The sequence below is a fragment of the Vulpes vulpes genome, chromosome 11 (genome assembly GCF_048418805.1).
Source record: "Vulpes vulpes isolate BD-2025 chromosome 11, VulVul3, whole genome shotgun sequence".
In the NCBI taxonomy this organism is placed as follows: domain Eukaryota; kingdom Metazoa; phylum Chordata; class Mammalia; order Carnivora; family Canidae; genus Vulpes; species Vulpes vulpes.
Window position 1 is genome coordinate 13,338,746 of NC_132790.1, and position 26,338 is coordinate 13,365,083.

Below are 26,338 nucleotides of genomic sequence, written 5' to 3' on the forward strand. Positions count from 1 at the left end.
CCTCAGAGTCCTCGTATTACAAAAGTTCTGTTAGATCCCTCTTTTTAGAAATCCTCAAAGATCATTGGGAATTTCCAACTTGGCAGAGGGTTGGCAATGATACTTTGGCATACTAGGACAAAAACCTGTCTCCCTTACGTGTGTGATACGTGAGTGTCCTTAGATGAGGAAGAGGATAGTCACTATCCTGTATTGTGCAACCAGGCTCCTCTCCTTAGCATAAACATGGGTTTGGAAAACACTTAGGTTATCCAACACGTGGGAGACTGGGAGCTTTTTTTTTTTTTTTCCTTCCGCTTCCAAAACAATGATTGCAAGTTTTTCTTTTTAAGATTTTATTTATTTATGAGAGACAGAGAGAGAGAGAGAGAGAGAGAGAGAGAGAGAGATTGGCAGAGACACAGGCAGAGGGAGAAGCAGGCTCCACGCAGGGAGCCCGATGCGGGACTCGATCGCGGGTCTCCAGGGTCACGCCCCGGGCCCGACGGCGGCCGCTCCAGCGCTGAGCCACCCAGGGACGCATCCCTGATTGCAAGTGTTTCAACCGAGTTCTTTCCGCGAGACCTGTTTTCGTACCGAATTACCCAAACCAGGTCCTCTTTTCGCTTCCTGTGCTTGCAACACCCCCTCCCACGGCTCTTACCCGCGCCCGAGGTCCGGCTGGGACGGAGCCTCCTGTGGGTTCCCGGGGCGGGCGGGTCTCTACCCTCCACCGCGGGGGCTCGCAGAGCCGGGACCGCCTCCCCTCCCCGGGGCTCGTCCGGCGGCTGACACCTGGCAGGCCCCGGGAGGTCGGACCACCTGTGGCCGGGCGACCTTCCGCCGCGGGAGCAGCGTGCGGGCCGGGCGGCGCAGCTGCGGGAGCTCCCGCGGCCACCCGGGTTCCCGCCAAGCCCGCGTTTAAAAACAAACCGCCGCGGCCGCGCGCCTCGGGACGACCGCCCTGCGCGGGCCCGCGGAGCCGCCCTCGGCGCCGGCCCAGCGCGGGGAAGCGTCCCCGGAGCGCCCGGGGGTCCCGGGCTGTTGCTCCCACCCCGGGCTGCAGGCGCGGTCCGTTTTTCCTAACGGTGGCAGGAAGTGGAAGGGAACGCGTGGGATTGCAAGGTTTGCGGTAGGTCGGCTCGCGGCCCCCGAGGCTCGAGCATCCCCTTGCGCCCCGGGCGGACCCTCGGCGACCCCGGCCCCCCGCGCCCCCCGCGCCCCCGCCGCCCGCACAACGCCCACGCCCTCGGCGCCCCGCCCACTCCCGGGCGTGGAGCCCCGCCATTCTCGCGAGAGCTCGGCGGGCCTCGCCTCTTCGGCCTCCGGGCTCTCGCGAGAAGAGGCTTAGGAGCCGGCCTGTAACCTGCCCGGGCGGCTCTGCTGGCCGCCGCCGCCGGAGCGGCCGCACCACACACGCCTCCCGAGGGCTCCGGTCGAGACGGGCGCGGAGGTGTCCCGGCCGCCGCCTTCGCCTCGGGCCTCCGTGGACGCTCAGGAGGGACCTCAGGTTCGAGGGTGACTGGACCCAGCTGGGGAAGCCGGTGGGGGCGGCGCCGGAGGCTGGGCTTGGCTGGGCGCGGAGGAAGGGGGCGGAGGGCGGCTGTGGCGGCGGTCGGGGCGTCGGGGCTCCGGCGACGAGCCCCGGGGGCGGCTCCGGCCGCCGGCGGCCCCGTGGAGAGGCGAGGACGGGACTCGGGCTCCCGGGGCGCCGCGCCCGGGCTGGGCGTCCCGCGGCCTTTCCCCCGGGGCGAAGGCGGTGCCCTCCTCATCCCTCCTTCCCCGGCCCGGCGGCCCCTGCCCCGCCCCCTTTGCTGTCACCGCGGGGCCGACGCGGCGGCGGCCTGAGGGGGGCGCCTCAGTGGGGGATGGAGCGGCGGGGGGTGCCCGGCGGGTGCCGGCGAGCGAGACTCCCCGAAGGGGCCGCGCGCGGCTTCGGGCTGGCACCGCGTCACGCTCGCCAGAGCTTTGTTTCCCCACCCGGCGCCGGAAAGCCGCCTGCTCTTTACTTTCTCCTTCAGATGCAAGCTCCCTAACACCTCTCTCTCTCTTTTTTTTTTTGTTTTTTTTTGTTTTTTTTTTTCCGGGGTGCAGGGAGACCAGACGCCCTTTGGTGACTTGTTAGCGTGGGGGCAAGGAGGCCCATCCCTGGGTCTCACAGACTTCGCGCGGTACTTGTGCGCATTCAGAGTCCGCGGTGGAAAGTCACTAGTCCGCGCTTGCTGTGTAGTAGCTGGAGCCTCGCTTGTGTCTTTGTGCACTTAGCACGTGCAGGTTACTTGGAAATGTCTTCGTCTTTAAGAGTCTTCGTGCTTTTTATTTCATCTCAAACAGCCCAGTACATTGACCTTTATTTGGACAATTAGGCACCCCCACCCCCACCCCCACTCAACACCCACATTTGACCCAGGAGTTTTTAGAGACGAGGTTGAGGTTAAGGATACATTTCGAATGAAATAGACTGTAGAGATTGGGAAAAGAGGTCTAATGAGGAATGAATGCAACTATAAGCCTCCCCCCCCCCCCCACAAAAAAAAAGTTTCTGTGCCGGGGGGGGGGGGGGGGGGCATCCAGGACTGAGGTCCAAAGCCTTGAAAATGAGTACTTGCAGTTGTTTGAATGTAAAAGCGGAAAGCGGAAAGGATTTGATGGTGGGTAAGGGTTAAAAAGTGCATGAGAATGATTTTTGAAGGTGTAAATGTGTTTTTTTTTTAAGTGGTTATTTTTTTCTTAAAAAAGGTTTTATTTATTTATTCATGAGACACACACACACACACACACAGGCAGAGGGAGAAGCAGCCTCCATGCAGGGAGCCCGACGTGGGACTCGATCCCTGGTCTCTAGGATCACGCCCTGGGCTGAAGGCAGGCGCTCAACCGCTGAGCCACCCCGGCTGCCCTGTAAATGTGTTTTATAAATTTCCGTGGCACTTCTCAGAGTTTATGACCTGTCTACTATTGTTTCATATATATAAGGAAAAAGTAAGGGGAGAATCTGAAGCATGGAGGGTAGTAACAGTGCTCAATCAGGAAGGCTTTCAGTGTCTCAACAATGTTTTGAGTTCCTTCCCCCAGCCCCCCCTTTTTTTTTTTACCTTCCAGAAAAGGTTTCAGATGGGCTTTTTACCTTTATGCCACCCTTCTATCAGTCTGAATTTTTTTTCTTTCTTACTCTTCTATGCCTTGTGAAAATTTTTTTCTTAATGACTATCAAGTTGCAAACCAGCAAGATCTGCTTTGTGGTTTTTTTTTTTTACGTTTACGTGACTTGGTGAAGTGTGAGAGTGAGCTGGAAAATATGCACCTTTTATAGAAATAGGTTATGAATAGCAAACTCGCATGCCTTCGAGTACCATGCAGATGAAAATGAGTGAACTGCACTAGAGAGTTTTTGCTTCATCTTAGAGGGCCATCCAGTTATCAGGTCCAGCTGATGAGTGCTGTACATGAATGTGGGTCCAGTTTTCAGCTTTATTCTTTTCTTTCTTTCTTCTTTTTTTAAGATTTTATTTATTTACTCATGAGAGACACAGACAGAGGCAGAAACACAGGCAGAGGGAGAAGCAGGCTCCCTGTGGGGAGCCCGATGCGAGACTCCTTCCCAGGACCCCGGGATCATGACCTGAGCCGAAGTCAGATGCTCAACCGCAGGGCCACCCAGGTGTCCCAGAGTTTTCAGCTTTCTTAATAGAACACAGGAAATTAGATTTTTGCTTGAAGTCTCTTGCTTGTTAAAAATATTGATAGCTGCTTAAAAATAACTTAATGTGGCCCAACCAAACCCAAACCTGTCAGTTGTATCTTGTTTTCCAGTTTTGGACCCCTGTTATAGGTCAAAATGAATAAATTTTACAACTGGAAAAAAAAAGATTTAAAGCAAATATGCCAATTAGTTCGAAATTTCAAACATAGGAGGAATTGAGAATAATGTCAAGTCTAATTGAAAATAGTAGAAAATTTAATAGTTAAATTTAATAGCCTTGAAGTATCAATGGAATTGGTACTTTAAAAAAATGTTTTAATTATGGAAACAACCGCAGAAGCAGCTTCTCAGTATTTATGGTTTAATAACTAAGGTTCTGTGTAAAGTTGATTTATAGGTATCTTGTATGGGAGTTGATTTACTGAGGGCCCTTATTTTACTTGTAATTAGTAAGTGAAATTCAGGAAACCCTCTGTAACTCATCTATAGTTCTGAATGTTTATTGGTTGCTCTGCCATCCCACATTGTGTTCTCATTGACTTTTACTGGAAGTAATATTAGTTTCTTGAGTTCTGTTCCTGGCAGATGGGGTGAGGGGAAGGTATATAGGGGTAGTAAGAAATGGGATGGGGAGAGTATGATGTGAAGCAGGCACTCAAGTTCCTCTTCTTTACATTGTACATTAAAAAATTGATTCGCATTAGCTACTTTTTCTTGTAAGAATAGTAACTGACTAAACAGTGCATTACACATGGTAGAGCTTAGTGATATTTGTAGAATTAAACCCCATGGATTAAAGCACATTTACCCATTAGTGGGAAATACTTTAATCACATAATCTGATTCATATTTAGTTGGACTGAGGGGAACGGAAGTTTAGAGGTCAGATCAAGAAAGAGACCTTAGGCATATTGAAGGCAAGATGGAGGTCTTGGAAGGGGGTAAGGGTGAGAGAGGAGACAAGGTGAGGGAGAGAGCTTTGAAAAGGAAGATAAAATTGTCAAGTATCTTTTCATCTATTGTCTAATTTTACAAAGAGCTCTATTTTTTACAGCTAAATTTACTGTAACTCTTACAAAGACTACAGAGAATACTGGTTTTTCAAGAGGCCCTCTTTGGTAGTTTGATTTTCTTCCTTTTAACCCAGTCTCCTCAGGTCAAACTAGTATAATCTCTCTTCATCCAATCCCTTCTCTCTCTAGTATGGGGAGTGAAACAGGAGATCTGTATTATGTTTGTGAGGTGTTGCTGTTAAGAGTGTAAAACATTCTGAAGAATCTGTTGTATACTTGTGGAGATTATGTTTATTGAAGGGGCAAACATCATTTTTCCCTCCCCGTGTTTCTATCATGATTTGTAAAGTAGTTCTTGGAGGTAGCTTTCCCCCTTTTTTTACCCTCTGAAATATCTTCCGAAGAAAGCATTAGGTGAATCTAAGAGAAAGGATTGAGTGTTTTTGCTCAGGGCCTCCTGGTTCTGTTTTTGGAACTCCCAGTTCTTAGGATATACATTCTCTGTTTGTATGGTGGATTTATCTGAGCAAGCTGGGCCTATGAGGGAAAGGAAAAGGAATATCTACAAATCTAAGTAAGTTTATTTGTTTTTTAAAGATTTTATTTATTTGATAGAGAATGAGCTGTGGGGAGGGGCAGAGGGAGAGAGAGAGAGAGAAGCAGACTCCCCACTGAGTAGGAAGCCCAACTTGAGGCTCCATCCGAGGACCTGGAGATCATGGCCTGAGCCAAAGGCAGACGCTTAACCTACTGAGCCACCCAGGTGCTCCTAAGTAAGTTTAATTTACGTTTGAAGTAATAGGAAGCTTTTTTTTTGGCCACTGGTTTTAGCTGTATTTTTATCTTTATTTGTCTGACTCCTGTATTTTGCTTCTTTGTTGGTAATGAACCCACAGTGAGGGAGGAAGAGGTAGTTATAGATTAATAAAGGAAGAGTTATTTAAGAATTTTTTTCTCCTTTTGGATAGAATGTTTATTAGAGTATAAGCTAATGTTGCATTTCTACTCTGGCTTGCTCTGGTTTACTTTGGCATCCTTGAAACACAATTCCTTGCTAAGCAGGTAGCAATCTAGAGCACAGAGATGGAAGGCAATCAGAATTCAGAGATCCTCACTGGGAGAGGATTAAGAGGTTTGTAAATGTTAGTTGTGGGTGATGGCAATACAGTGAGTTGAGTACTTGAAATAGTACAAACTCGAACATAGAAGAAGAAAGATTTTAGGTGGAGTATGTGATCTTATGTCACAGTAGATTGCTAAAGATGAGTAAGATGCTAAAAGATATCTTTGCCAGTGAAAGCATCTTTCTTTGTCCTTAATTGCTAGTTTCTGTTTTTCTGTTTGAAATGTGCAATATCTGGTGCCTGGTACTTATTTTTATCTTTATACTGAAACGAGTTCTCTATTAATATTTTTGGTCACAAATTGAAATTAACGTTTGGTATTTGGTTGGGGATGAGAGTCTCATACCGAATCATTGATTGAAGTAATTGATTAGAAGGTATGAATAACACTTTTCTGGGGTCATTTTAAATTGCAAATATTTCTGCTTGTAATACCTTATTTGGGATCATTTAGATCTGGATTTATTTATTTATTTATTTATTTATTAAAAGTCTTTTATTTATTTATTCATGAGAGACACAGAGAGGCAGAGACACAGGCAGAAGGAGAAGCAGGCTCCATGCAGGGACCCCGATGCGGGACTTGATTTCCAGACCCGGGATTACGCCCTGGGCTAAAGGCAAACGCTCAACCTCTGAGCCACCCAGGCATCCGTAGACCTGGATTTAAAGCCAATTGTTAGCTCTATGAGGTTACTTAACCTCTATAAGCCTTTGTTTCCTCACATGGAAAATGTAGAGAGAGCACAAATGTCAGGAGTTTAAGAATGAAATAAAATATGTAAATGTGCGATGTAAATAGTAAAGTGAATATCACTTGTTAGCACTTTGTTCTGTGTTTATGCTCAGAAAATAGCCTGTGATCTTGAAACAGATCATTCAGGCAAATTTGCTTGTATATCTGGCCATCTCTTGGAGGAAAACAAGTTCCAATGGCTGTTACAGCCTTGCCATATGACTCTTCCACTAGGAATTACTAATGTTTTTTTCTTTTTCTTTATTCTGGTCAACACTGAACGATAGAAAGCTCTTTTTCTTGCTTTTCTTGTTGGTGTCCATTGACCGATAGCTGGTATTCAATGTAATTTGAATGCCAAGTGGAATAGTGGCAAAAAGGGGAGGGAGAATACATTGAATGGGGAGATGATTTTTACACTTCAAAAGTCCTCTTGGGACGCCTGGGTGGCTCAGTGGTTTAGCGTCGCCTTGTGCCCGGGGCGTGATCCTGGAGATCCGGGATCAAGTCCAAGTCCCACGTCGGGCTCCCTGCATGGAATCTGCTTCTCCCTCTGCCTGTGTCTCTGCCTCTCTGCTTCTCTCTCTGTGTGTCTCTCATGAATAAATAAATAAACTCTTAAAAAAAAAAAGTAATCTATTGGGATACTGTTATTCTAAATATAAAATTATTTTTATTAATTTGTATTATTTCCCTTTTGTTTCTACGACTGTTGCTACTATAGCAGGTGAGTAGAAAATTATTCTGTTTTTTATTTGTGGACTACATTAAATCTCACCTTAAAAATAAGCTTTAAAGTTCAGATACCTCAGAATCTGAATCTGAGATCTCAGGTGCAAAATTGTGCAACAAAATATAATTTTCTTAATTCTGAATGGTCGTACAAATAGTGCTTAATTATTTTCATTCAGGGCAGTGTGCTTTATGCAATGCAAAATTGAATTTGATTTTCCTTACACCTAGAGAGCAAACAATACAGTGTGCTCTGTCCTTTTGGTTCTCATTTGTTAATTTAGAGTTTTCTTAAAAAGTTCCTGTAAGATGGTAACTGTGGAGCACTGTTGTTTCTTTCTAACGGGGTATTCCAAATTGCTTGAGTTTCTCTTTTGAAAAAGAATGTAGAGTTATTAGAAAGTAGTGGAAGTTCTAAAACCGTAATACTCAAAGTACTTTAAATCACGAAATACTCTAATTTTTGGAAGAGCAAATTAACCCTCTTTCTGATTTCAATAGAAGTTACTGGCTGGTAGTGGGGAAAGCTGAGACTAGAATACAGATCTGTAAGTCTCCTGATTCTGATTGATTTATATCAGCCATCTCCTTAGTGGGCCATATGTACTTCTGGGAGTGTATGGAAAACTTATTTGTTGTGCCATTTGAAAGAATAAATAGAACTTCCATTTATATATTTTTTACTTAATCCCTTTTTCATTTCCATTTTGTTTGTGTATTTATGTAGTATGTATGTAATACTGGTATGACAGTATATATGCATTGTTTATATACATGTATATGTATATAGCTGTTAAGTTATTTGAACTCAAAACAATAAGAAAGGAGAAAGTGTCATATTTTAGAAGAAAAGTGATGTCTTCCATCATTGCTTCATTTATCATTCATCAGTGAATGATATTTAACAGTCTTGAACACTTGTTGGTTTTGAAATTGTTTTACAGTGAGTACTTTGAAAATTACTTATAAAAGTATATTTTTTGGAGTAATTTCTTTTCAGCTATAAAAGTATTAATGCATTGCATGCGATTTGAGACATTTAGCAAAGAGCAAGGAAGAAAATGACACTGTAATACCATGGCCCAGTGACAATTGCTTCCATCCCCTCCCTCCCTTATCTCTCTCTGGACCTCCTATCCATTCTCTTTTTCTCTCTCTGTCTCTGTCTCTCTCTCTTTCTCACACACACACACACACATACATACATACAATTGGGATCGTTCTGTTTGTAGTGACTTAAAATTTTTATTTTGAGAAAATTAAAAGAAAATTTGAATAACATGCATAGATTGAAAAATTAACATTTCCTTCGTCCTCTTTTCTCTCCCTTTCCTTCTATCATCATAAATGCTCTGATAAACTATTTGTTAGGATAAAATTTTTAAAAGTAGGCATTCTTGTGTGTGATATGATACCCTGTGAGTTTTACAGTTTATATTCCCACAAACTTGAGTAGCCATTTTCTCTATACTTCAGCCATCACTGATTATTATTAAAACCAACCAACAAACCTTTGACAATTTGATAGGTTAAACATCTCAGATTTAACTTGGCTTTTTTATATTACTAGTGAGATTGAATATTTTTTCTTTCTCTCTCTTTTAGCCACTCATATCCTCTTTATAAATTGCTAGTCCATGAACTTTGCTTGTAATGTTCACATATTTTAATATGGATATGTAAATATATATTTAAGGTTTTAATTATTTAATTTGTATTGTAAAACTTTTTGTAGTTCTTCATTGTTATTTTATTTGAATTTTTATATAGTCTAACCTAATGCTTTTTTTTTTTTTTAAGATTTTATTTATTCATTCATGAGAGACACAGAGAGAGACAGAGACATAGGCAGAGGGAGAAGCAGGCTGCTTGAGGGGAGCCCAATGCAGGACTCGATCCCAGGACCCTGGGATCGTGACCTGACCCGAAGGCAGACGCCCATCCACTGAGCCACCCAGGTGTCCCTAGCCTGATGCTTCTTGAAGTGTGTGTGTAGTTCTAATTCTAATCCCTGATGAAATTTCCACTAGTTTTTGTTGAGAATATTAGCATAAATTGGCTGGCAGCACATTCCTGTTTCTCAAACTAGCAGTCTTTGGCTTGATGGTGTTTTCTTTGATTTGAGGCTTAGAAATTCCTTCTTTCCTCTGAGAGCCAGATAAGTATTCACTTAAGTATTCTCCTTGATTTTTGTTTTGTTTTGTTTTAAGATTTTATTTATTCATGGGAGATGCAGAGAGAGAGAGAGAGGGGGGCAGAGACACAGGCAGAGGGAGAAGCAGGCTCCATGTAGGGAGTCTGATGTGAGACTTGATCCCCAGTCTCCAGAATCAGGCCCTGGGCTAAAGGCGGCACTAAACCACTGAGCCACCTGGGCTGTCCTTTTTTTTTTTTTTTTTTTTTTTTTTATGGTTTTATGTTGTACTATGGAATTTTTAATGTGGAATTTGGGAGAGAGAACATGAAGAGGGAGAGGATGTTCTTTTTTTCTTTTTTAAAATATTTTATTTATTTATTCATGAAAGACACACAGAGTGAGGCAGAGACACAGGCGGAGGGAGAAGCAGGCTCCGTGCAGGAAGCCTGACGTGGGACTCGATCCTGGGTCTCCAGAATCAGGCCCTGAGCCGAAGGCAGATGCTCAACCACTGAGCCACCCTGGCATCCCAGGAGGGGATGTTCTACTCAAATAGTTAAGCAGTTAATTTATGTAGAACCTGTCTAACCTTGAATCTGTCTATAATCCACCTATGTATTTCTTATTGATTTGAAATGCTACAGCCGGCACTTTTATTTTCTGGTATAGCATCTTGATGAGTTGTGTATTAAATTTGAGAGACAGTATAGTGTGGTGGAAAAAAAATTGATTTTGACTACAGAGATGCGTATCTGTGTCTTGGTTTATTTATTAGTTATATGACATTAGGCAAATAACATAATCTCTTTAAGTTTAAGCCAATTTCTCATTGTTTAAAAAAGATACCTCTTGTGTCTTATAGGATTGATATGTCAATTAGTATAGATAATATATATGAAATTCCAGCTTATTACTCAAGATTCCCTGAATTAGGTGCATCTAGAAGACCCTGTGCCTCAATCCTACTTGAAAAATCTCACTAAATGGGCAGCCCGGGTGGCGCAGCGGTTTAGCGCTGCCTGCAGCCCGGGGTGTGATCCTGGAGACCCGGGATCGAGTCCCACGTCGGGCTTCCTGCATGGAGCCTGCTTCTTCCTCTGCCTGTGTCTCTGCCTCTCTCTCGCTCTCTCTGAATAAATAAATAAATAATCTTTAAAGAAAAAAAAAAAAAGAAAAATCTCACTAAATGTTTTGGAGTTCATTTAATGCTGAAACATATTTAATTTACCGCCAGTCTGGTAAACTTCCCAAAGGAGGATGGCTTCACCATTTTCTTCATTTTGATATGTTTTGGTCATTACTATTCTAGATGGAGGTATTCAATAAGAAGAGGTGAATGAATTTGAGTGACATGGCAGTCCTCCTTATTGCTATAAATCTGTAATTACATTTATAATGTACACCTACTGTTTATTTAAATAAAACCAAAGAAACACTAAATCGTGCAGTTTAGAACATGGTAGTTATAGGCTTTTTAGTTATTTATTTAGAATATATAAATACATGATTCAAATATCAAAACTATATAAAATGGATACTCAAAAGTGTTGTTTGCAGCTGTATTGCTTTCACTTCATTTCCATCCTGCTCCTGTAGGTAACTATTTTTATTAGTGTCTTATTTATCTTATTAGAATTCTTTTTGCAAAAATAAACAAATATGTGTATATTTGTATTTATGTATATATGTTTATATTTATTTAATTTATTCACAAAAGGTAACAAACTGTATTACTTCTTCACTTTTTTTTTTCCCCTACATAACAATATATCTTGGATACTGATCCATAATTATACATGGGGATCTCCCTTATTGTTTTTTGTTTTTTTAAAGGTAGTGTGCACAGGCAAGTGGGGGGTGGCAGAGGGAGAGGGAAAGAGAAAGAATCTTAAGCAGGCACCACCAATGAGGCAGGGCTCAATTTCATGACCCTGAGATCATTACCTCAGCCAAAATAAAGAGCTTAACCAACTGAGCCACCCAAGTGCCTCTCCCTTATTTTTTATTGTGTAGATGTACCACATTTTATTCATTTATTTAGCCTTTGTTGATGCACATTCAGATTGTTTTCAGTCTTTAGCAATTACAAACAAGGCTACTGTGAATATTTTGAATATTTTGATTAGTATTTGTGGAGTTGTATCTTCTGGATAGATTCTTAGAAGTGGGGCTGGTAAACATTTGTATAATTTAGATATTGTAAAATTCCTTTCCAAGGGGGTTATATCATTTTGTTTTTCATTAGCAGTGTATGAGAATGCAGAGAATATCTGTTTCTCCAGTCTCACCAGTAGAATATATGGTCAAAATTGGGGGTATATTCTTTCATTTCTCTTAGGAGGTAGATTGAACATACTTTCATAGGTTTATGGATATTTGCCTTTATTTATTTATTTTTAATTTTTTTTTTAGAAAATTTTTTTAAAGATTTTATTTATTAATGAGAGACACAGAGAGAGATAGCGCGGGAGAGACACAGGCAGAGGGAGAAGCAGGCTCCATGCAGGGAGCCCGACGTGGGACTCGATCCCGGGTCTCCAGGATCAGGCCCTGGGCTGAAGGCGGCGCTAAACCACTGGGCCACCCGGGCTGCCCTATTTGCCTTTATTTTTGTGAGAATTTCCCATGTCTTCTGTGTATCCTCTATTTTGGAGGGAGAATCTGTCTTTTTTGTTTCTCTTTTTAAAGAGTTCTTTATATAGTAAAAGGTATTTTTTAAGTTTTGTTATTTCCATCTATTTCTGGATGTTTTATTCTGTTCTTTTGGTTTGTCTATTCATATACCAGTACAACCGACTTTTAGTTTTTGAAATGAGCCCTAATCTCTGAATATAAGAAAATAATTTTTACTTTATTAAAGTTGAACACTACCTGTAATATTAAGACACAGTGTATATGTATGTGTGCACGTATTTTGTCTCAAGGCAAATTTTAGATTCCTTAAAGTGAAGCATTTAGAGGAAAAATAACATTTTTCTTTTTTTTCAGGGGGAAGGTGCTGAATTTTTGCCTCTTACTGTGCTGGCATGTATGGTAGTTATAAGACACATACTGGTCTTTAAATTTAGAGTAAATAAAATGGAAAATTAAAAATTTCTTCAGTTGCAGAATATTCCAGGTGTTTAGCCACATATGGTTAGTGGCTGCTTTTTGAATAGTGCAGAAATAAAACATTTTCGTTATAATACAAAGTTCTTTTGGATAGCACTGCAGTCTACAACTTGAATCATACTTAGGGCCTTTTCTAGCCTATTGAGTTGATGGCAGATAAACAAGCAAAAATTTGAAAGGAATAGAAAGTAATGGGAATAATGAACGGGCAAAATGGAACAGCACATAACTAAAGCTTATTTGAAGAAAGTATGTAACTTATTTTAAAAGTCTCACAGAGGAAAAAAATTGTTTAAAATTCTGTTTAAAGGGGTCATGGAGGAAAAAAGAAAACCTTGTTTAAGAGACTGACTTTGTTTAAGGATGCTGGTTCTTAGGAGTTGAATGTAATCTCCTTTGATTTAGGCACTTCATCAGCTTACTGGAGATTTGCCTATATTAAATTTTATGCCAAGGTGATTTGTTTCAATTAAGATGTTTCCAGTTTTGAAGGCAGTATTATTTGGTCAAAGAAGAAACGGAAAAAGGGACGTAGGTACAGAAAATGAAAACTTAAGATTTCTTTAGAATATTAAAAAAATCATGTCTTTTAGTAAGTTTTAAGAATTCGGTACAGTAAACAGCATCTAGTGCTTTACAGTGCTATCCATGTAATGCAGCTAATTAGAAAATGGGTAAGATATGGAAAGATTTTCAAACATTGATCTGTTTAAGATGAGGAAAAACAAATGAAACATTTCTTAAAGTGTTAATGTCTTGAATAATAAGTCAGCAAATTTGAATAGAAATTCTGTAAAAATTGTAAAGTTAGTTACCTCAGAGATTTTATCTCTGGGTCACTTCTATAAAAACAAGGGCTGAATGTGAGTTGACTTTGGAAGTCTTACATTTTGTTGGATTAGATAAGGAAGCCCTTTAAATAGATAATGTACCTTTAAACTTTTAATGAGAATTCCATGCAATCTTATTAAATCTCTGAGTTATCTCTAGCAAAATGCCTGAAGATGTGCTCAGTACTTAATGGATTTTGAATGAAAACATAAATCAGTTATATTTGATATCATGGAACTAGTTACACAAAATTTTGTCATATATAATCTAGTATAAAAATATCCTGAATAAAGTTCTCAGTTTTATTTACTTGCCTTACTTTAACTTCAGCCAATCAGAAAATGACAAGCCTTGACAATTGAAAGAGCTTCTGTGAAATTGACAGGTAGCTTTGAGGAATATTTTGGGGAAATTTAAGGATCATTTGATAATATTTTAAAAAGTTTTTAAAAGATTTATTTATTTATTAGAGAGCGAGAGAGAGTGCACAAGCAGGGAGAACACGGAGAGGGGGGAGAAGCAAACTCCCCAGAGTAGGACCGGGATATGGGGCTTGTTCCTAGGACCCTGAGATCCATCATGACCTGAGCCAAGGCAGAGGCTTAACTGACTGAGCCACTCAGGTGCCTTAAAAATGTTTTCAAGGATGTTTCTTATATTTTCCCTCTTTTAACTCCACTTTCTTAGTGTATATTTCCTAATAGCAGGTATTAGCATTTGAAATTGAATTGCTATAATTTTTGCACATTTGAGGGTGGGGTTCACATAACTGGTGCTCTTTACTATAACTAAAACATGGATATAATTATATGATACTATTCTTTTTTAAGACAATCTTCACAATTGGATTTCTTCACAATTTGGACTTCTCTCCTAGTGGATTGTGTTAAATGAAATGCCTTTCAGTTTCTTTCATCTTAAATTTAATTAAAACATTTTGTAAAAGCTTACATATGAGTTATACTAAGCTGTGGGAACATAAATGTGAATCATACTTTGTTCTTGTCTTCAAGGATCTTACAGTTTAATGGGAGACATGTAGCAAGAAACTTCTACCAATGCATAATGGTGTTTAGGACATGCTACCTGAGTATATGGCACCTTGGCATATTGAATACTTTAAGCTGAAGGAATTTGAGAATCAGCATATACAGCATGGACTTTCTGACTTGCCTCTGAAGCAAGTCAAAAACCCTCATGAGAGGTGTCCTCCCTTTACCCCGAGGGAAGGAGCATCCTTAGCTCTGAAGATGAAGGGACAGAGAGGAATCTGAGGAACAAGTCTTGCTATTGAGTTTCCCTTAGTTTGCTATACTCAGCTCATACTCTGTCCTGTTACATCTTTCCACAACTTTCTACTCTTCATCAAATAATAAAAAAGAACACTCAGGTTTAATCATTTCTTCAGGTTTTCATTTCCTTATGAAAGCTCCCAGGTCATGTAAAACCTTATTAAATAAATTTGTATGCTTTTCTTTTGTTAATCTTTTGTTATAGGGGTCCCAGCTGAGAACTTAGAACAGTAGAGGAAAAATATATTTTTTTCTCTTCTACAATATGTATTCATAAGCAGTAAGAAACAAAAAACTACACTTAAGCAGTAAAATTAAATAGGGAAGAAAATTTCTGTAACAGTGCTACTTCCAAATACTTTATTGTAGATCCCCCCTCCATTATTATCACTATGCAGACAGCATGTGTTATATTCAAATAGTATAAGGAATACAATGAAAAGTCTCTCATTCCCGCCTTTCTGCAGAGGCAACCAGTTATAAGTTTTATGTGGTATTTATAGCCATTTTAAAAACATGCACACATGGACGTTTGCATATCTATTTCATTTTATTTTATTTTTTTAAAAGATTTATTTATTTATTAATGAGAGACAGAGAGAGGCAGAGACATAGGCAGAGAGAGAAGCAGGCTCCATGCAGGGAGCCTGATGCGGGACTTGATTCCGGGACTCCAGGATCACACCCTGAGCCGAAGGGAGATGCTCAACCACTGAGCCACCCAGGCATCCCTCATTTTATTTATATTTTAAAGTAAGCTCTATGGCCAGCATGGGGCTTGAACTCACACCTCAAGATTAAGAGTTGCATGCTCTACCAACTAAGCCAGCCAGGTGTCCCATTTGTGTATATATTTTAAAAAAAAAAAAGTTGGAATACATAACACACATCTGTACCTTGCTTTTTAGTGTAACTATATCTTGGAACATTTTCCTTATTAGTGTGCATATTATCTGTCTATCTCATTTTTACTGATTGCGTGATATTGTGCAGATTTTTAACCAAGTTTTTTGGAATTTTTTTCTTTTTCTTTTTTTTTTAAGATTTTATTTATTCATAGAGACAGAGAGAGAGAGAGAGGCAGAGACACAGGCAGAGGGAGAAGCAGGCCCCATGTAGAGAGCCTGACATGGGACTTGATCCAGGGTCTCCAGGTTCATGCCCCGGGCCACAGGCGGCGCTAAACCGCTGTGCCACTGGGGCTGCCCTGGAGGTTTTTTTCTTTCTTTCTTTATTTTTTTTTTCTGGGAGAGAGTGTGTGGGGAGAGGCAGAGGGGAGAATCTGCAAGCAGGCCTCCTGCTGAGCACTGGGCTCAATATTACCACAGGAGATCATGAGCTGAGCTAAAACCAAGAGTTGAACACTTAACTGACTGAGCCACCCGGGTACCCTTAACCAGTTTGTTTTTGATGGACATTTAGGTTGGTTCTAGGTTTTTGCTGTGGCAAATCTGTGAAATCAAAGAGAGAAAAGAGATGTATGCATTTTGTGTGTATGTATTAGTATTGTGCTATATATTATTAGAACCAGGGTTGAGCAGATCTTAAGGTTTTAGTGTAACACATAGAATGTATTGGACAATACAGGTAGTTCCTCTCATCCCTACTTGCTGGTGTTCATTCCTTTGTGTAATCTGCTCTTGTGCCTGAGCAGAATTTGTGATTTCCTTTTAACCAAAAGAATATGTTAAAGATAATGAGATGTTCCCTAATTACATTGCATAGAACTTCATTTTGCTAGCATGTTTGCTATATCTCCATAATTAGTTTTGCATCCTGCAACCGTGAGGAAGTAAATTATTACAATCTCCATAAACTTGGAAGTGCATCCTTCTCTAGTGGAGCCTCCATATGAAGATCTATTCATGGTTGACACCTTCATTGTGGCCTTGCAGAGGACCAAGCTAAGCTATGCCAGATTCTTGACCAACAGAAACTGAGAAAATATGTGTGTTGTAAGCCATTGGGTTGTTTTTTTTTTTTTTTTTTAGCCATTGGGTTTGTGGTAATTTGTTATGTAGCAAGGAGGTTTTTCTCTCCAAAAGAGAAAAATTTTAAGCTTGGATATGGCAAGAATATCATGATAAAAATAACCGAAGGAATTTTTGCAGAGGTTAGAAACTAGGATGATTGTTTTTTCCATACATTAAAATTTACTTTTAAGCTAACAGTGAAATAATTATTTTCATTTAAGCACTATAGGAATCACCTAAGATTTTGACTTAGCTTCTAAAACTTATCAGCAATTGTGTCCAAAGTACCTAGCTCTTTGATGACCCTGCATAGTCTAAGGATTTTTTTCTTATTAGAAAAAAGAGAAAGAGGGGCAAAGGGAGAGGGAGAGACAGAGTCTTAAGCACACTTGCAGCCCTCTGAGAGGCTTGATCTCACAACCCTGAGATCATGACCTGAGCTGAAACCAAGAGATGGATGCTAGGTACCCCCATCTAAGGTATTTTTGGTGTTAAGTAGAATAGGAAGGATCAATTCCTGGAGAAATTAAGAAAATTCAAAATGTGTAGAAATACTATCCCTAATCATTCATATATCCCCTGCTCCTGTGATTGTTTTGAGTTTTTTTTTTTTTTTTTGGGCACCAGATACCATATTTATCTTTTTATTCCAGCCGTCTAGCACATTATAGGTACTCAGTAAATCTTGAGCGGCTAGGAATTCTCATTGTCTTCTGTGATCTCAAGAGGCAAATAGAAAGTCATGAATGAGTTCATGAAATATTATACAAATTTTGCATTTAGTAGTCTGCTAGAGAAAGCAATGTGCCCAGCACTATGTTATTATTATTATTATTATTTAAAAATTTTATTTATTCATGAGAGACATAGAGAGAGAGAGGTGGAGACACAGGCAGAGGGAGAAGCAGGCTTCCTGCAAGGAACCTGACATGGGACTTGATCCGGGATCCTGAGATCACGCCCTGAGCCGAAGGCCGACGCTCAACCACTGAGCCACCAAGGCGGCCTGCACTATGTTATATAATGTTTCCTGACTCATCAATTTTTAAAAACAATTTGATTGGCAATTATAGGTAATTGATAAGATAAGATCATGGTAATGAGAATTATGTTATTTTCTTCTCATTTAAGGAAATTGAGGGCTTGGAGCTTATATAAAGTCATGCAGTGTTTTATCTGATTCTAAAACCTTTTTGTCTTAGTCACTATTGTGGCAGAAGTAGAAAAGTTCCCACCGGTTTTCATTCTCAAAAGTTTATGTGTACTTATGGCTGTGGGAAGATAGCTATTAAGTATCCTTGCAATGGTAATGGAGGCAATAGGATTCAGGTATTTCTTTGTTTTACAGATTTTATCTATCTTTAGGAGAGAGGAGAGAGAGAGAGAGCATGCAAGCAGGAGCAGGGAGAAGCAGATTCCTGGCTGAGCAGGGAGCCTGATGCTGGGCTCCATCCCAGGATTCTGGGATCACCACCTGAGCCGAAGGCAGACACTTAACCAACTGAGCCTCCCAGCACCCTGACTTACATTTTTTGATTAAAAATTGGTTTAAATATGTCATGCTGGTGGTGGGGGCAGCTGGGTTGCTTCGTCAATTAAGCGGCTGCTTTGGGTCAGGTTGTGATTCCTCTGTCCTTGGATGGAGTCCCTCTGTCTGATTCCCTGCTCAGCAGGGGAGTCTGCTTCTCCCTCTCCTGCCCCTCCCCCTGCTTGCTCTCACTCTTTCTCTCAAATACATAAATCTTAAAAAAAAAGAGTCATGCCAATTTGATAATTGTTAAGTATTAATATCTCAACTGATTTTTTTCTTTTTTCTTTTTAAATTTCATTATAAATTTAATCCAATTGAATTCTCTTTCTGGTTGATTTATAGGTCTTATGATTTTTTTTTTTTTAACTCACAACCCTGAGATCAAGACCTGACTTGGTATCAAGAGTCAGATGCTTAACCAACTAAACCACTCAAGGTGCCCCCAGGTCTTACAAATTTTGACAGAGACATGCAATTGCATAACTACCACCACTGCAATCCAGGTATCCAGGTATAGAATAGTTCTACCCCCCCCCCCCCCCCGTTTAACTTGTGCTATCCCTGTGTAGTTCCCCAAGCCCTAATCCCTGGACCCCTGGCTATTCTGCTTCTATATCCCTATCTGAGAATGTTATGGAAATGGAATTATCTGTAAGTGACCTTTGAGTCTGGCTTCTTTAGCTTACCATAACGCTTTTGAAATTCCATTTTGTTGAATGTATCCGTAGTAACTTCAATTATGCTGTCCTTTTTTGTGTCTACAGATACGTTCACTTGTTCCTCAGTCTTTATTTCTCTGTATTCGTTGGGTTGGATAATTTCTACTAACTTATTTTCAAGTTTTCTTTTTTATTTTCTCATTTTGTCTGCTGTTGTGCCCATTTAATTGAAGTTTTCATTTAAGTTATTGTCCTTTTCAGCTAGAGCTGAATTTTTTCATTTTTTGATAGTTTTCACCTTTCTATTTAGATTCCCTTTCTGCTACTCATTAAAACTACCTTCTTATTTTAGTTCTTTGAATATATTCCCTTAATTGCTTACATACAATATGTGAAGTCATCATTTGCTAAATCTACATCTAGGCCTATTTGGAGTCACTTTCTATTGATTGCCTTTTTACTTTTTTTTTTTTTTTTGCATATCATAAATTTTTTTTTTAAGATTTTATTTATTTATTCATAAGAGACTCAGAGGCAGAGACATAGGCAGAGTGCCAAGGGAACCTGATGTGGCATTCAATCCCAGGAGCCTGGAACACTTAACCACTGTCCCTGTATCTCATAGTTTTTTTTTGAAACCAGGGCATTGTAATGCTCTTTTGAGCATTCATTGTTTTTTGTTGTTGTTATTGTTCTAGTGGTCCATTAACTTGCCTGGTCTCAGTCTGCAAACATTGTTTCCCAAGCAGTGTGTACCCACTGAAGTCTGTGCTCAGTTCTTCTTCCAGCTCCTTGTTTTTTAGTTTGGTCTCTTGGGGAGTGGGTGGAGGAGAGTTTTCCCCCTCCTGTGTAATTTGGTGGTTAGCCAAATATTTGGGCTGACATTACATTCAGATTTTGGAGCTCACCCTCTCTGTGGTTCCTCCACTTCTGGGTGTTCCCTCTTAATTACTAGCTCCTCCCTCTCTGGTGGTTTCTGTCCTCTGACACCTGAAGCCAGTTAGGCCTTCAGCTTTCTGCTGCTAGGGCTGTGTATGATTGGGGAATGTACTCCGTTTAGAAAGCATCAAACTCCTAGATCTTATGCCCTGTAGCTTTCAAGGGTAAATTCCTCTGTAGTCTACTGCAGAGGCTACCTGGGGTCTCCCTTTCATACATGTGTAATTTAGCTAAGCAGACCTTATGTGGAGATTTTGGGTCAATACCTCTGTGTGGTTCTTTCATTCCCAGTATGTATGACTTAAATTTCCAGATGCCCTTCCAGCTCTGAAGTCTTTTCTCTACTAGTTTGAGCTGTATGGCTCTCTGGTTTCCTTCACCATATTTGTAGAGGATGGGAGAGCACTCAGCATAAAAACTTCCATCTGAACTTACAATTCGATTCCGTTTCAGAATACACTCTTCCACTGCTTTGTGCTTTAAGACATTTGCCAGTGCTTTTATTATTATTTTTTATTTTATTTTTAGAATTAATTAATTAATTAATTAATTTATGAGTGACATGGAGAGAGAGGCAGAGACACAGGCAGAGGGAGAAGCAGGTTCCATGCAAGGAGCCTGATCTGGGACTCGACCCCAGGACTCCAGGATCACTCTCTGAGCCAAAGGCAGACACTCAACCACTGAACCACCCAGGTGTTCCGTGCCAGTGCTTTTAAACAGTAGTTTAAAAAATATTTTATCCAGATATAAATTGTTGTTATCTGCAAGGGGCTCACATGATCATTTCACTTGGCTGCCTTTGCAGGTGGTTTCTTTTCAAAAGTTGCTTCCATCTCTTCTTTTTCTTTCACAATCATCTGTAGCAGTATTCACTCTCTCCAGCCTCTCCACTTCTTGATGTAGTTAAAATATCTTCTGGATATTTGGCTTTCTGTGCCGCTGAAGCAGTCCTTGACTTCTAGCCCTGGCATCACTATGTGATTTTGTTCATTGTTTTCCCTCTTACTTATCAGGTCTTCTCTCTAGTTGAGAGTTGAATTACTTTGTTTGCAAAGTTTGAGAGAGAAAAACAATTTCACATTATTAGAAAAGTTCTCATATAATGACCTTATTTAGAGTGAGATCTCAATTGGATGGATAAAGCCACAAGATGGCTAAAAAAAAAAAAAAAGTGCTGGCAATAGGAACAAACCAATAAATTTCTGTGTACCTAGCTTGGTACATTGGAAGGAACATGGGCTTTCTGTTAGACGTATGCAACAGGACTATATTAGGTTGTTGCGACCTTTAAATAGGAGAAAATTAAACTTCCTAACTCGTTGATACATAGTAAAGACAGAATATATAGTTTCCATGTACTATCCTTTTTTTTTTTTAAACCCTTCTATGGATGGTTGCCATTAATTACTACTATCTGGAAATAGTATCCCAAGAGCCACCTCTTTATTTATTTTAGTCCTGAAGATTCTGTTCCCCAACCCACCCCTTTTTAGATGGTAATATCCAAGAAAATAGAAGTAATCAATTGCCTTTTTCCTGGCTGACTTTTGGCAGTCTCCTGAATGCATGTCCTTAGCCAATAGGCCCAGTTGTTCCAGCCTCTACAGATTATTTCTAAATTATTTATAATTTGGATTATTTTCGTCATGCCTCAAAATAGCAATGAACTGTAACCTATTTTCTAAGAACTTTGTTTCCAGTAGTCCAGTAATTATTTTTTTTTTGATTACAAGATCTGTACAGTAAGTTAGTTTGCCCTATATGAATTAGACATTGGGGAGCCAAGAATCATATTTTATTTTTTTAAGATTATTTATTTGTTTATTTGAGAAAGAGAGTGCATAAGCACGCACACACACAAACAGGGAGAGTGGCAGAGGGAAAGGGAGAAGCAGACTTCCTACTGAGCAGTGAGCCCAACACAGGGCCACAGGATCATGACCCAAGCTGAAGGGTCAAGACCAAGCTTAACCGACTGAGCCACTCAGGCACTCCAAGAGTCATATTTTAAAGGGACTTTTTATGGTAAGGAGTTTAGATCAGGAAGAGGAGAGTCATTAGACCTTTTTAGAAAGATAATTTTGATTACAGTGGAGAAAGTATGGAGTAATTGGTTTGGTAGAGAGGTCAACCAGATAGATGTTAAGGTTTTAATGAAGGCAGCAGCCTTACCAGTAAAAAGGGAGAAGAGGAGTCAAAAGAAAGTTTTGAAGTAGACGATGTTGGGAAATGAGAAGTCAAAGATGACTTCAGGGTTCCTGACTTAGTAGAGATGACCCTAGTTGATATGGAAGGCCAATATAGAGCCTGGCATTGTTGAATTTGAGATATTGAAGAACTCAGAGATAATAAAAACAGTATAGGTAGTATATAAAACCCAATGTTATCAAAGGTTTGGTCCTCATGGTGTTTTTTTGTCTGCTGTCTCCCTGGACCCAGCAAATGACAATGAAATCCTAAAGAACACCCAAGCTTTGATAGACATGAAGAGTTGGGGTAATAGTGCAAGAACTATGCAGGTAGGAGAGAGACACAGGAGTAAGTGGTATATGGAGCCTTTAACTGAGGCTTTTTTCCCTTACTAAGGTGAGTTTTGGAGCACAGGACAATGCCCAACTTGCTTTAGCATCTTATAAATAGCTCAGTGTATTGTATTTGGTGTTCCGTAAGTGCTTGAATGAATGAATGAATGAATGAAATAAAATGTCACCAACTATGGTGCAGAGATTAAGAAAGATTATTGGACATTTCAAAATAGTATATAGTGTGTGTCGTTTGCCTTTTATCTATTTGTAGTTTTATCTGTAGCTTATTGATAACATTTGAAACTACAGGAGCACATATAGGCAAACACAGACATTTTTTTTCTAGATAACTCAACTTGAATTTCACTTGTTTTTAGCATGTTTGTAGCCCTGACTATTGGGAGTAAGGACTGGGGAGAAATCTTTCACATGGTGATACCCAAGTTTTATTAATTGTAAATATGATTTTCCACTTGACCTTTTTGATAGCTTTCATCTGAAAGTCTTACTTTCTTGTGTCTAGCTGTAAAATACATGCTTATTAGGATTGATTAGTAAGACACATTGGTATTTCCATTCTGCTAGATACATGCTACCCATTATAAAATGCTGGAAAATGTGGATCTGAATTTACCTTATGCATTTTTTGTGATTGTATTTTTGTAGTCACTTCCTCCTATGGTTTAGGATCCTTCTTCTTTCAGTGGACATCTTTGGATATTCAGAGGGGTATGTCTTTTAGTCAAGGGTTAGGAGGAGATAAAATGCTCTTGTAAAGAAATGTTAATGCCTGAAATAGCTTGCTGGATGACATAAAGAAAAAAAATGCTCTAAATCTATCCTATACAACCTACTAAGCCTCTCTACATCTTTCTTTTTTAACTTTTTATCAGTTTTTCTTAATACTCTTTTTACCTTTTGTGTCTCACTTGCGCTGTGACCACTTTTTTTTTTTTTACCACTTTTTTCTACTTTCTTCTTTATCTCCTATTTGTTCGTTCTCATCCTTCTCCTTTGCCTCATCTCTTCAGTACACATAACTAGATATGATATCAAGTTGAAGTTTTAAATAATTTCTTTTTTAGTAAGTACATTTTTATTTTTATAATTAAAAACTGAAGTGACATTGAGATTTTTTTGTTTTCAAAATAATTTTATAGTTTTTATGTTCATCTGATATCTGATTGATTTTTTTTTTTTTTTTTTTAATTACTTGGTGATCCTTAAACAGGTCTCCTTTTCCAGGAGCATTCAGCAAATAAACTGGCATTTACTGAGCAATTTGAATTAGCCATTTTACAATTTTCCCCCTTCCCCTTTCTATTATTTTTTTAAAAAGTTTACTTAAGTAATCTCTATACCCAGTGTGCGGCTCGAACTCATGACCCCAAGATCAAGAGTCTCATACTCTTCCAATTAATCCAGTCAGGTACTCCCTTTTCTGTTATTTTGATAGATCATTGATTTGCCTACATATTTATTAAAATGCTCACTTATTGAAGGTTTTCAATTGTTTTTGGAAAGAAAGTACTAATTAACCATGAAGAAAATTATAGCAAAACAGTTTCTCTAAAATGGAAATATTTATTTTACTTTTTATTTTTTATGGGAGTATTTGTTTTCTATGAGCTCTGAAATAGACTCACAGTTTTAATAAGTTTACCTTAAGCATTTTTTGTGAGATCTTACTGGAATTTTTTATGAAACTCAGTAAGGTATAGTATTTTCCCAGTTCTGGATTCCTTTTGACTTTTATGCACAACTCCCTCCTCCTTTCCCTCTATCGAATGCATTTTGGAAAAGTATATAGAAAGCATACAGGAATGGGTCAGGAAACCTGGGCCCTGGTCCAAATTATAGAACTTTGTTCTAATTGTTTCACCTTATTTGGTTTTTCTATTGGTATTTGCAGTCTCTAAAAGTCAAATTTGACCTACTATTTCCAAATAAAATATTCTAACCTGAGCATTTTTAAAGATCAACACTTCATTTTGTATTATAAATTCTCATTGTTCTTTATAATCCTGCCATTTACCAACATTGTAACCTTTTGCAAAGTAACTGAACTACTGAGATTGTTTTCTGTTATGGGGATTATAAAATGATTGTGAGGATTAAATTGGATAGTGAAATATACTTCAAAATACTTAGTTCAGGTATTCTGTAAAGCTATTGTTAAGTTAGTTTTCTTATAATTTTAAGAGAGTAGTAGAAATAACAGTCACAAGTCTCATAGGACAAGGCATGAAATATATGAATCCTATCAATACAATATTTTTGTGGTGATTACAATGTAAGGAAACATGATGTTACATTCTTTTATTTTTGAGCCCACACTAAGTTTCTATTCAGGGTCTTTTAACTTGGTTACAGAAATAACAACTTTATTATTTGATTATACTAGATGCTTTATTAAGCCTCTTAAAACTTTTAGTAATTAAGAAATGTATTGCAGGTGAAATTCTGTCTGAAATAATAATTCTCTGGAATTGTTTTGCCTTTTTTTGGTTTGATATTAGTATTTGGAAACATGAGGTATCCAGATGACAATTAAGAATATTTACTAAATGTAAATAGCATACTATTAAACTGTTGCATAGGGGGTAGCAGATTTAATAGGAGAGTCAAATGAAAAGTACCTAAAAAGACTTCTGGTGTTTATATTAATCTAGTTTGTGGCATTTTGTATGTCTAATATTTTATAATCCTGTTCATCACTTTAAAAATATGTCACAGTAACTCAGAAAGTATGTAAAATTCTTGACTATTTTATTCTGCGTGGAATAGATTTAAAGGTCAACACTACTCTTTTATGTAGGTTATGGGTGCTACATATGTGCTTTCAGAGCAGTAGTGTGAGGAAGCTTGAAGTGGGATGGCAGGACGGCCTCATCCTTATGACAGTAACTCCAGTGATCCAGAGAATTGGGATCGGAAATTGCATAGTAGACCTCGTAAACTTTATAAACATTCAAGGTAGGTAGAAAATATGTATTTCATATATCAAAGCTCTGATAAAATGGACTTTTATAAAGAATCAAACTGCATCTGGTTGTGGCAAGTCCTGTCAGGATGGGGGCTGGTTTCCAAAAAATAATGAATATTTGCATTTCTCCTTAAAAAAACTTTTACAGAAACATTTCTTTCTTTTTAATCTTCTTATATTTGTATTTATTTGAATTTTTGTTTGTTTCTCAGTAATGTTAAAATCTCCTTGGTCAACCTTAGTAATAAATGCTATAATTAATTAGACTCTGAACTCTGGCAAGACAGATTAGTTCTTTGTATTTAAAATTCTCTAATCGGAATTTATTTTGTGTACTAAATACATTGTGTGTATAGATTATACATAGTACTTTATAAGCTATGTCATACTGTGTTGTCATCTTGATACTAAAGGGAAAATCAGTCTGCAGTGACTCTTCTGGTTCATTTAAAGTTCAATGCATTAAATGAAATTAGTCTAAAAAATTTCTGCCCATTTGTATATTGTATGTAAAGCTTTCATTTTGTACTGTGTGACTTAATGAGGAAACCCTCATTTAGGACACTTTATGATTTAATATTTTAAGGTGTTAATTGACAGCTCATAAACCTCACATACTACAGGTATGTAAGCATGTTTTCATAGAGCATTGTACTTCATAAATATTTACTTAGGAGATATTATCAAACATTTAACTCACTTGAATGTAAAATTCTCCTATTCATTGATAACTGTTACCATTTTTCTTAAAAAAATAAAAACGTGGTACTGAAATCCTTTTTGTAATTTTAAAGAAATAAAGTACTTTTTCAGGTACTTTTAAACTATATACCATACCTAGAAAATATGAGTAACTGGTACTTTTTAAATCTCCTGACAAGATGTCTATCTTTATTGTGGACTTTTAATGTGGTGAGGAAAAACTTAAGTTGATGTATTAATTTATAAGTGCACACCAATGGTATGAGTGGTTTTGGTTTATTTCATTTTTTGGGTGTGTGGGTATGTATGTGTGCTTCAGCTGGTGCTCTAGTACTTTTTTTTCCATCCTGCTTTATTATATG

General features: G+C 38.9%; 1 protein-coding gene across 7 annotated transcripts in view; it reads left to right on the top strand.

Moving 5' to 3' along the window:
* The first annotated feature begins 939 nt into the window (after positions 1 to 939).
* BTBD10 (BTB domain containing 10) overlaps positions 940 to 26,338 on the top strand; it is a 77,173-nt gene continuing 51,774 nt past the window's right edge. The window contains exons 1-3 of one of the 7 annotated variants that reach the window (XM_072725636.1): positions 1,317 to 1,489; positions 18,505 to 18,673; positions 25,107 to 25,264. In XM_072725636.1, coding sequence (XP_072581737.1) covers positions 25,164 to 25,264 — 101 coding nt within the window. In that variant the 5' untranslated portion in view covers positions 1,317 to 1,489; positions 18,505 to 18,673; positions 25,107 to 25,163. Of the gene's footprint in view, positions 1,112 to 1,262; positions 1,490 to 18,504; positions 18,674 to 25,106; positions 25,265 to 26,338 lie in introns of those variants that run through there. The other 6 variants (XM_072725635.1, XM_026008223.2, XM_026008222.2 and 3 more) reach the window with 6 other exon arrangements.